This window comes from Nipponia nippon, unplaced genomic scaffold (genome assembly GCF_047370975.1).
Source record: "Nipponia nippon isolate SJK-2023a ecotype South Korea unplaced genomic scaffold, ASM4737097v1 scaffold_36, whole genome shotgun sequence".
NCBI classification, from domain to species: Eukaryota; Metazoa; Chordata; class Aves; order Pelecaniformes; family Threskiornithidae; genus Nipponia; species Nipponia nippon.
In genome coordinates, this window is record NW_028262354.1 from 1,696,096 (window position 1) to 1,705,798 (window position 9,703).

The 9,703-nt window shown below is 58.6% G+C and overlaps 4 protein-coding genes across 8 annotated transcripts; 2 read left to right on the top strand and 2 right to left on the bottom strand.

The window, feature by feature from the left end:
- Window positions 1-1,420: 1,420 nt before the first annotated feature.
- On the bottom strand, window positions 1,421-1,846 carry LOC148053850 (scale keratin-like). 2 transcript variants are annotated; one of them, XM_087772447.1, is made up of 2 exons: window positions 1,567-1,846; window positions 1,421-1,521 (listed from the first exon to the last, which is right to left on the bottom strand). In XM_087772447.1, the coding sequence occupies exons 1-2, from the start codon at window positions 1,844-1,846 to the stop codon at window positions 1,421-1,423; spliced, it is 381 nt and encodes a 126-aa protein (XP_087628573.1). The 2 variants fall into 2 exon arrangements, with proteins under 2 accessions (XP_087628573.1, XP_087628572.1); XM_087772446.1 differs by having other exon boundaries at window positions 1,421-1,846.
- A 1,631-nt stretch (window positions 1,847-3,477) lies between these two features.
- Window positions 3,478-3,903, top strand: LOC148053851 (scale keratin-like). Of its 2 annotated transcripts, XM_087772439.1 has the most exons (2): window positions 3,478-3,757; window positions 3,803-3,903. In XM_087772439.1, exons 1-2 carry the CDS (start codon window positions 3,478-3,480, stop codon window positions 3,901-3,903), a joined length of 381 nt encoding a protein of 126 aa, XP_087628565.1. The 2 variants fall into 2 exon arrangements, with proteins under 2 accessions (XP_087628565.1, XP_087628564.1); XM_087772438.1 differs by having other exon boundaries at window positions 3,478-3,903.
- Window positions 3,904-6,341: 2,438 nt separating this feature from the next.
- LOC148053852 (scale keratin-like) lies at window positions 6,342-6,767 on the bottom strand. Of its 2 annotated transcripts, XM_087772428.1 has the most exons (2): window positions 6,488-6,767; window positions 6,342-6,442 (listed from the first exon to the last, which is right to left on the bottom strand). In XM_087772428.1, the coding sequence occupies exons 1-2, from the start codon at window positions 6,765-6,767 to the stop codon at window positions 6,342-6,344; spliced, it is 381 nt and encodes a 126-aa protein (XP_087628554.1). The 2 variants fall into 2 exon arrangements, with proteins under 2 accessions (XP_087628554.1, XP_087628553.1); XM_087772427.1 differs by having other exon boundaries at window positions 6,342-6,767.
- A 1,624-nt stretch (window positions 6,768-8,391) lies between these two features.
- Window positions 8,392-8,817, top strand: LOC148053853 (scale keratin-like). 2 transcript variants are annotated; one of them, XM_087772433.1, is made up of 2 exons: window positions 8,392-8,671; window positions 8,717-8,817. In XM_087772433.1, exons 1-2 carry the CDS (start codon window positions 8,392-8,394, stop codon window positions 8,815-8,817), a joined length of 381 nt encoding a protein of 126 aa, XP_087628559.1. The 2 variants fall into 2 exon arrangements, with proteins under 2 accessions (XP_087628559.1, XP_087628558.1); XM_087772432.1 differs by having other exon boundaries at window positions 8,392-8,817.
- The last annotated feature ends 886 nt before the right edge of the window (window positions 8,818-9,703 follow it).

Genomic DNA, 9,703 nt, shown 5'->3' on the forward strand with positions numbered 1-9,703 from the left:
GGCACAGCTGGCGAGCTCAGGAGAAGATGTCTCATCCGCAGTTGTGAACACAGTGGATGGGAAAACCGGCAGCAAAATGGCAAGAGCAGGCATTTGGATTTTTCCACCGCCGGAACTGCAGCTTGTGTTTCTTCTCTTCCCCTCCAGGATGTTTCTACCTCTGCCCATCCTCACATCTGGCCAGGTCCCCCTGCACTGACTCGCGGCCATCCACAATGTCCTGGCTCATGTGGAGTCCCCTGTGCGTGTCCTGAGCGCAAAGTGGTGGAAAGGGGTTCTGGTGTCGCCCACCATGGCTGCTGTGGCTGTGCTCGGAGCGGGCGTGGCAGTGTGGGCTACTTTATGGGCTGATGTGCGAGGAAGGGCAGCGAAGGACCAACGAAGGCTAGGTCCAGAGACCCGGGCGCTGGGAAGCTCTCCTGTCATTCCTGGGCAGACCTGCGTCCCCAGGCGGTGGGTGGGAGGGTGGGTGACAGAGGGAATGGCGGGAAGAGCTTCTGTCCCAGCAGTGGAGCAAGACGGGGCCAAAAGTGCTCCAAAGAGCAGCAGGAGACAGAGGAAAAACAGGAGAAGGAGGTGGTGCAGGGGTGCAGGAATGTGGGGAGGTTCTGGGGGTTGCTCCCCTCCCGCTATTGACCATGGCCTCCCAAGTGGCTCTGAGCTGGGCCTTTGCCCTCGGGGAGGCTCTGTTGGCATGCCAATCCCCGCAGCCCTGGGGCTGCAGGCAGCCCTTGGGGAATGGCCAGAGCGGGCAATAAACTCACTCTAGTGCCCAACAGCTCTTCTTGGGCTGCAGAGTGCAGGAGGCCAAAGTGGGGAGAAGACAGGGAGGGCAAAGAGGGAGAAGCTGTTGTTGAAGGAGACGAGCACGGCCCCCACTGCAGGCGACCGTCTGGTGGAGGGACACGCTGCCAAGGGCAGGCAGGATGAAGGTGAGCGTCTCCCACAGGTCACGCTGGCAAGGCTCCAGGTGGGACCTGGCGGGCATGGCCCAGGGAGCCAAGGCTGCCACTCGGGGTATTGAGTATGGAGGAAGAATGCGGAAAAACCAGAGGTCAACATTGCAATGCAACACAGCTTTTATTGCAGTTCGAGGGGAGGAGGGAGTTGGGAGAAGAGCAGGGCCCTGGTCAGGGCCTTCCCCTGTCTCCTGGCAGTGGGCAGAGCGACAGTGAGCATCAGCCGTGCCACAGGACTAGGCGCCCAACGTGGGGCTGGTTCGTCAGGGGGCAGCAAGTCCTGGAGTGAAGCTCAAGCAGGGCAGGAGGAAGGCAGAGCTGGGCCCCAAGCAGGCACGAGGCATCCGAGCTCTGGAGCCCAGCTATGCCGAAGCGATGTCCTTCCCTCGGGTGTCGTCTCGGGATGTGCCAGGGGCTTTTCCGGAGCTCTCCTTCATCTGTGGCCGCACCCAGTGTGAGGCTTAGCAGGGCCCGCAGTTGCCACTGAGGTACCTGTGGCCTCGGCGCCAGCCGCCATAGCCGCAGCTCCCAAGGCCTCCATAGCCCCCAGAAAGGCCATAGCCTCCATAGCCCCCAGAAAGACCATAGCCTCCATAGCCCCCAAGGCCTCCGTACGACCCAAAGCCCCCAAGGCCTCCTAAACCACCACGGCCTCCAAAAGTGCCGCCGAAGCCACCTCCAACGCCAGGGGCTCCCACCGAGCCAACAACGCTGTACTGCGGGAAGGAGCTGAGGATGGGCCCGGGGAAGGTGATCGCCGAGGCCGGGGGCTGGATCACCACCACGGAGTCAGGGCACTGCCGCACGCAGGGCTCGTTGGCGGTGTCAGCCAGAGGGGCCGGGGCGGCCACCCCACAGGAAGGGATGCACAGGCTGGCGCAGGACATCTTTCAGGCAGGCAAGGGGTCCTGGAAGAAGCAAGAGGGGTTGGGCGAGGGTGCAGGGAAGGGGTGGTATTGAGGGAGGCAGGGAGAGATCCCCAAGAGGCTTCCAAGAGCTGGACTTACCCCGTTGATTGGGAGAGTCAAGTGGAGGAAGGTGGATGGAGCACTGCAAAGCCCTCAGCTCTTTTATACATGTACCACACTGCCTGGGGCATTGGCCAATGGGGTGGTGGCGGAAAGCTCAGGTAATCTGAAATCCAGCGTACAAGCTTCGTGACACTGATTTCATGTGATTCACGACAATTATATCCCTCTTCATTGGGGACATTGGCATGCAAACGTGCCCTGGAGAAGAAAGAGGCGATGGGAGGGACAAACCATGAGAAATGATTACATGAAAGACAAGGCGCTGCTGTAGCACCAATAAACGTAAATGTTTCCCTAATCCCCACTTTGCTTACGTAGAGGAATCCTGGGCATCTTGCAGAAAGTTGCTGAGCCCTGCCACGCCACACGCAGCAGCAGCCCAGCTGCGTGCCAAGACCGAGTGGTGCTCAAAGTGCCTGTGCCTGCAGGGAGCACGGCCACGTGCAGCCTGGCTCTCTGTGGGTGCTCAGCCAACCTCTCCTGGCACGGCCCTCAATGCCCACCTGAGTAATCGAGTCCTTCCAGAGAGGGCTCTGGGAGGACCACGCACACAGACACGTGGCCAAGGAAGCTGAGAGTGTCCTGGTCCCCTTCCTGCCCTCCAGCTCCTCCGTGCATGTCCCCCCTCACACACGACCTAGCCGCCTGATGCCACAGCTCCCCCCACGTTTGTGTTGCGCCCCCGCACGTATGGGTCTTTGCCCCACATGGCAAAGAGTGCTCCTATTCCTTGCATGGCTCTTAATCGAGGAGCCCCAAATACACCCTGTCAGCAGGGGCATGGAGATGGCCAAGGCTCAGGGATGCTCCTGACCTGTTGCCCCAGAAGGCCCCCACCCCTCACAGCACCGGGAGATGGTGGGCCTTTGGGAGTCACTCTGAGCATGTGGACTGGCTTCTCCCTTTGCCCAGCCTCCCGGTGCCTCTGATTACCAGCTTGTAAAAGGGAGGTAATGACAGGCATGATGGCTGTGCCCAGGATGGCAAAGCACTTCCGCAAGATGCTCAGGACTCCTCTACATAGGCAAAGTGGGGGATTAGGGACAGGTTGGGGTGTATTGGTGCTGTGACGTCAGCTACATCAGCAGCGCCTTGTCTTTCATGTAATGATGTGTCACGACCTGTCCCTCTCATCCCCTCTTTCTTCTCCAGGGCACGTTTGCATGCCAATGTCCCCAATGAAGAGGGATATAATTGTCTTGAATCACATGAAATAAGGATCTTGAAGTCTGGATTTCAGATTACCTGGGCTTTCCGCCACCACCCCATTGGCCAATGCCCCAGGCAGTGTGGTACATGTATAAAAGAGCTGAGGGCTTTGCAGTGCTCCATCCACCTTCCTCCTCTTGACTCTCCCAATCAACGGGGTAAGTCCAGCTCTTGGAAGCCTCTTGGGGATCTCTCCCTGCCTCCCTCAATACCACCCCTTCCCTGCACCCTCGCCCAACCCCTCTTGCTTCTTCCAGGACCCCTTGCCTGCCTGAAAGATGTCCTGCGCCAGCCTGTGCATCCCTTCCTGTGGGGTGGCCGCCCCGGCCCCTCTGGCTGACACCGCCAACGAGCCCTGCGTGCGGCAGTGCCCTGACTCCGTGGTGGTGATCCAGCCCCCGGCCTCGGCGATCACCTTCCCCGGGCCCATCCTCAGCTCCTTCCCGCAGTACAGCGTTGTTGGCTCGGTGGGAGCCCCTGGCGTTGGAGGTGGCTTCGGCGGCACTTTTGGAGGCCGTGGTGGTTTAGGAGGCCTTGGGGGCTTTGGGTCGTACGGAGGCCTTGGGGGCTATGGAGGCTATGGTCTTTCTGGGGGCTATGGAGGCTATGGCCTTTCTGGGGGCTATGGAGGCCTTGGGAGCTGCGGCTATGGCGGCTGGCGCCGAGGCCACAGGTACCTCAGTGGCAACTGCGGGCCCTGCTAAGCCTCACACTGGGTGCGGCCACAGATGAAGGAGAGCTCCGGAAAAGCCCCTGGCACATCCTGACACGACACCCGAGGGAAGGACATCGCTTCGGCATAGCTGGGCTCCAGAGCTCGGATGCCTCGTGCCTGCTTGGGGCCCAACTCTGCCTTCCTCCTGCCCTGCTTGAGCTTCACTCCAGGACTTGCTGCCCCCTGACGAACCAGCCCCACGTTGGGCGCCTAGTCCTGTGGCACGGCTGATGCTCACTGTCGCTCTGCCCACTGCCAGGAGACAGGGGAAGGCCCTGACCAGGGCCCTGCTCTTCTCCCAACTCCCTCCTCCCCTCGAACTGCAATAAAAGCTGTGTTGCATTGCAATGTTGACCTCTGGTTTTTCCGCATTCTTCCTCCATACTCAATACCCCGAGTGGCAGCCTTGGCTCCCTGGGCCATGCCCGCCAGGTCCCACCTGGAGCCTTGCCAGCGTGACCTGTGGGAGATGCCCCCCTTCCTCCTGCCTGCCCTTGGCAGCGTGTCCCTCCACCAGACGGTCGCCTGCAGTGGGGGCCGTGCTCGTCTCCTTCAACAACAGCTTCTCCCTCTTTGCCCTCCCTGTCTTCTCCCCACTTTGGCCTCCTGCACTCTGCAGCCCAAGAAGAGCTGTTGGGCACTAGAGTGAGTTTATTGCCCGCTCTGGCCATTCCCCAAGGGCTGCCTGCAGCCCCAGGGCTGCGGGGATTGGCATGCCAACAGAGCCTCCCCGAGGGCAAAGGCCCAGCTCAGAGCCACTTGGGAGGCCATGGTCAATAGCGGGAGGGGGAGCAACCCCCAGAACCTCCCCACATTCCTGCACCCCTGCACCACCTCCTTCTCCTGTTTTTCCTCTGTCTCCTGCTGCTCTTTGGAGCACTTTTGGCCCCGTCTTGCTCCACTGCTGGGACAGAAGCTCTTCCCGCCATTCCCTCTGTCACCCACCCTCCCACCCACCGCCTGGGGACGCAGGTCTGCCCAGGAATGACAGGAGAGCTTCCCAGCGCCCGGGTCTCTGGACCTAGCCTTCGTTGGTCCTTCGCTGCCCTTCCTCGCACATCAGCCCATAAAGTAGCCCACACTGCCACGCCCGCTCCGAGCACAGCCACAGCAGCCATGGTGGGCGACACCAGAACCCCTTTCCACCACTTTGCGCTCAGGACACGCACAGGGGACTCCACATGAGCCAGGACATTGTGGATGGCCGCGAGTCAGTGCAGGGGGACCTGGCCAGATGTGAGGATGGGCAGAGGTAGAAACATCCTGGAGGGGAAGAGAAGAAACACAAGCTGCAGTTCCGGCGGTGGAAAAATCCAAATGCCTGCTCTTGCCATTTTGCTGCCGGTTTTCCCATCCACTGTGTTCACAACTGCGGATGAGACATCTTCTCCTGAGCTCGCCAGCTGTGCCCAACGTGCTGCCACGCTGCCCTTCCTGATGGCTCTGGCCGGAAGTGTCTCTGTCCAAGACCACCTTGCCGTGCTGGGATCACAAGATGAGAAGATACTTGGGGAAGGGAGGGACCTCAGGAGGGTAGGCAGTCCAACCTCCTGCTCAAAGAGCTTGGTGCTTCGTGTGGCTGGATACCCGTGGCCACTTCATGGCTCTGAGAGGAAACTTGGCTGTGCCTCTCTCACCCCTTCCCACTGCCCCCCTCCTCTGGCTGGGCACAGGGGCATGGTAAGCAGCCCTCTACCTGCACTGGTCCTCTCTCCACTTCCCTGGACCTCCAAATGCGACCCATAACAAGCCAATGAAAGGAGGTAATGCCAGGCATGCTGGTTGTGCAGAGCATTTGCAAGAGCTTCTGCAAGACACCTATGGCACTCTCCCGTGTCCAAAGAGGGCTTTGGGAATGTATTGTGTTTATGGCTGGTGGGAGACCAGAGGAAGCTCAGTGGCATGTGCTCTACGAGACCCAGCTGGGACTGTCGTCGTCAGTTGTAACAGGCTGAGCAAACTGCCCAAATGCTCCGTGGGAGATTCAGGCAGCCCAGAGCACCACGCCCTGAGGTTTGGGGGAAGTAGGACAGTAGAAGGAAGGATGAAGAAAAACCAGAGGTCAACATTGCAATGCAATACAGCTTTTATTGCAGTTTGAGGGGAGGAGGGAGTTGGGAGAAGAGCAGGGCCCTGGTCAGGGCCTTCCCCTGTCTCCTGGCAGTGGGCAGAGCGACAGTGAGCATCAGCCGTGCCACAGGACTAGGCGCCCAACGTGGGGCTGGTTCGTCAGGGGGCAGCAAGTCCTGGAGTGAAGCTCAAGCAGGGCAGGAGGAAGGCAGAGTTGGGCCCCAAGCAGGCACGAGGCATCCGAGCTCTGGAGCCCAGCTATGCCGAAGCGATGTCCTTCCCTCGGGTGTCGTGTCGGGATGTGCCAGGGGCTTTTCCGGAGCTCTCCTTCATCTGTGGCCGCACCCAGTGTGAGGCTTAGCAGGGCCCGCAGTTGCCACTGAGGTACCTGTGGCCTCGGCGCCAGCCACCATAGCCGCAGCTCCCAAGGCCTCCATAGCCCCCAGAAAGGCCATAGCCTCCATAGCCCCCAGAAAGGCCATAGCCTCCATAGCCCCCAAGGCCTCCATACGACCCAAAGCCCCCAAGGCCTCCTAAACCACCACGGCCTCCAAAAGTGCCGCCGAAGCCACCTCCAACGCCAGGGGCTCCCACCGAGCCAACAACGCTGTACTGCGGGAAGGAGCTGAGGATGGGCCCGGGGAAGGTGATCGCCGAGGCCGGGGGCTGGATCACCACCACGGAGTCAGGGCACTGCCGCACGCAGGGCTCGTTGGCGGTGTCAGCCAGAGGGGCCGGGGCGGCCACCCCACAGGAAGGGATGCACAGGCTGGCGCAGGACATCTTTCAGGCAGGCAAGGGGTCCTGGAAGAAGCAAGAGGGGTTGGGCGAGGGTGCAGGGAAGGGGTGGTATTGAGGGAGGCAGGGAGAGATCCCCAAGAGGCTTCCAAGAGCTGGACTTACCCCGTTGATTGGGAGAGTCAAGTGGAGGAAGGTGGATGGAGCACTGCAAAGCCCTCAGCTCTTTTATACATGTACCACACTGCCTGGGGCATTGGCCAATGGGGTGGTGGCGGAAAGCCCAGGTAATCTGAAATCCAGACTTCAAGATCCTTATTTCATGTGATTCAAGACAATTATATCCCTCTTCATTGGGGACATTGGCATGCAAACGTGCCCTGGAGAAGAAAGAGGGGATGAGAGGGACAGGTCGTGACACATCATTACATGAAAGACAAGGCGCTGCTGATGTAGCTGACGTCACAGCACCAATACACCCCAACCTGTCCCTAATCCCCCACTTTGCCTATGTAGAGGAGTCCTGAGCATCTTGCGGAAGTGCTTTGCCATCCTGGGCACAGCCATCATGCCTGTCATTACCTCCCTTTTACAAGCTGGTAATCAGAGGCACCGGGAGGCTGGGCAAAGGGAGAAGCCAGTCCACATGCTCAGAGTGACTCCCAAAGGCCCACCATCTCCCGGTGCTGTGAGGGGTGGGGGCCTTCTGGGGCAACAGGTCAGGAGCATCCCTGAGCCTTGGCCATCTCCATGCCCCTGCTGACAGGGTGTATTTGGGGCTCCTCGATTAAGAGCCATGCAAGGAATAGGAGCACTCTTTGCCATGTGGGGCAAAGACCCATACGTGCGGGGGCGCAACACAAACGTGGGGGGACCAGTGGCATCAGGCGGCTAGGTCGTGTGTGAGGGGGGACATGCACGGAGGAGCTGGAGGGCAGGAAGGGGACCAGGACACTCTCAGCTTCCTTGGCCACGTGTCTGTGTGCGTGGTCCTCCCAGAGCCCTCTCTGGAAGGACTCGATTACTCAGGTGGGCATTGAGGGCCGTGCCAGGAGAGGTTGGCTGAGCACCCACAGAGAGCCAGGCTGCACGTGGCCGTGCTCCCTGCAGGCACAGGCACTTTGAGCACCACTCGGTCTTGGCACGCAGCTGGGCTGCTGCTGCGTGTGGCGTGGCAGGGCTCAGCAACTTTCTGCAAGATGCCCAGGATTCCTCTACGTAAGCAAAGTGGGGATTAGGGAAACATTTACGTTTATTGGTGCTACAGCAGCGCCTTGTCTTTCATGTAATCATTTCTCATGGTTTGTCCCTCCCATCGCCTCTTTCTTCTCCAGGGCACGTTTGCATGCCAATGTCCCCAATGAAGAGGGATATAATTGTCTTGAATCACATGAAATAAGGATCTTGAAGTCTGGATTTCAGATTACCTGGGCTTTCCGCCACCACCCCATTGGCCAATGCCCCAGGCAGTGTGGTACATGTATAAAAGAGCTGAGAGCTTCGCAGTGCTCCATCCACCTTCCTCCACTTGACTCTCCCAATCAACGGGGTAAGTCCAGCTCTTGGAAGCCTCTTGGGGATCTCTCCCTGCCTCCCTCAATACCACCCCTTCCCTGCACCCTCGCCCAACCCCTCTTGCTTCTTCCAGGACCCCTTGCCTGCCTGAAAGATGTCCTGCGCCAGCCTGTGCATCCCTTCCTGTGGGGTGGCCGCCCCGGCCCCTCTGGCTGACACCGCCAACGAGCCCTGCGTGCGGCAGTGCCCTGACTCCGTGGTGGTGATCCAGCCCCCGGCCTCGGCGATCACCTTCCCCGGGCCCATCCTCAGCTCCTTCCCGCAGTACAGCGTTGTTGGCTCGGTGGGAGCCCCTGGCGTTGGAGGTGGCTTCGGCGGCACTTTTGGAGGCCGTGGTGGTTTAGGAGGCCTTGGGGGCTTTGGGTCGTATGGAGGCCTTGGGGGCTATGGAGGCTATGGCCTTTCTGGGGGCTATGGAGGCTATGGCCTTTCTGGGGGCTATGGAGGCCTTGGGGGTTGTGGATATGGTGGCTGGGCCCGAGGCCACAGGTACCTCAGTGGCAACTGCGGGCCCTGCTAAACCCCAAATATCCATGGACTTCAGTGCTGCATCTACCCTCGGTCTCCATAAGTAGCACCTCTTGTCTTCTACCACCAGAGGCAGAGCAAAGCTTTCAGCCCCTCTTTAGGCTGTGGCAAAACAGCTACTAGATCTTTACGATCCTTGCTTATTTGCACAGAGTAACCCTGCAGATCTTCAGCTGGCAGCTTTAGGCTTTCCAGCACTGCCTCCAAAAGCTCCCCTCAACCTGTGATACAACTAAGCTGTACTCATCCTCGGATGAGAGTCTGCTCTGACAGCTCTGAGACTCCCAGCCTGCAATAGGAGGGGGGAATCTTTGGAGTGAAGCCCTGGGTTGTGCCTTGCTACAGCCTCATGATTGTTGTGTTTCCAATTCATTGCTTCTGTGTTGTTTTGTTTCCTGCTGTCATTATCTATTGCATTTTCCATCCACATTAAAAAATCCGCTTTGCATGAACAATTTTTTTTGTTCTGAATTTGTTCTTGACTGTGACTGGAATTATGTCTATAACTGATCAGTAATGCGAAATGTTAGAGGGCAATTAATTTGATAAAAACATTTGTAGAAGCTCTGAATTTCTCTCAGAAAAGACTTTTGAACTGCAAGCTAGCAAAGTTGCTAGCAAATTATTAGCTTCTTTACAAAAGAGAGATTTCAAAGGTGAAATACCATTTTCTGTTTTGTGAGGTCTATAGAGGAATGAAAACTAAATTAGTGCCTTATTTCTTTCCCATTCATTCTCTGCACCCTGTTCCCACCAGTCAGTCATGATGCTCGGGGTGATGCACTGAGCATGCACCCTGCAATGTGGTTATTGCATTCATGAGTGCTGTCATCTGTGCGTAGCCTAAGGGCATCCTTCCCCCTGTGACCTCGGGGAAG

Bases quoted from the DNA above. Each gene is read 5' to 3' on its own strand.
- LOC148053850 (XM_087772446.1), bottom strand. From the start codon at position 1,846: ATGTCCTGCGCCAGCCTGTGCATCCCTTCCTGTGGGGTGGCCGCCCCG.
- LOC148053851 (XM_087772438.1), top strand. From the start codon at position 3,478: ATGTCCTGCGCCAGCCTGTGCATCCCTTCCTGTGGGGTGGCCGCCCCG.
- LOC148053852 (XM_087772427.1), bottom strand. From the start codon at position 6,767: ATGTCCTGCGCCAGCCTGTGCATCCCTTCCTGTGGGGTGGCCGCCCCG.
- LOC148053853 (XM_087772432.1), top strand. From the start codon at position 8,392: ATGTCCTGCGCCAGCCTGTGCATCCCTTCCTGTGGGGTGGCCGCCCCG.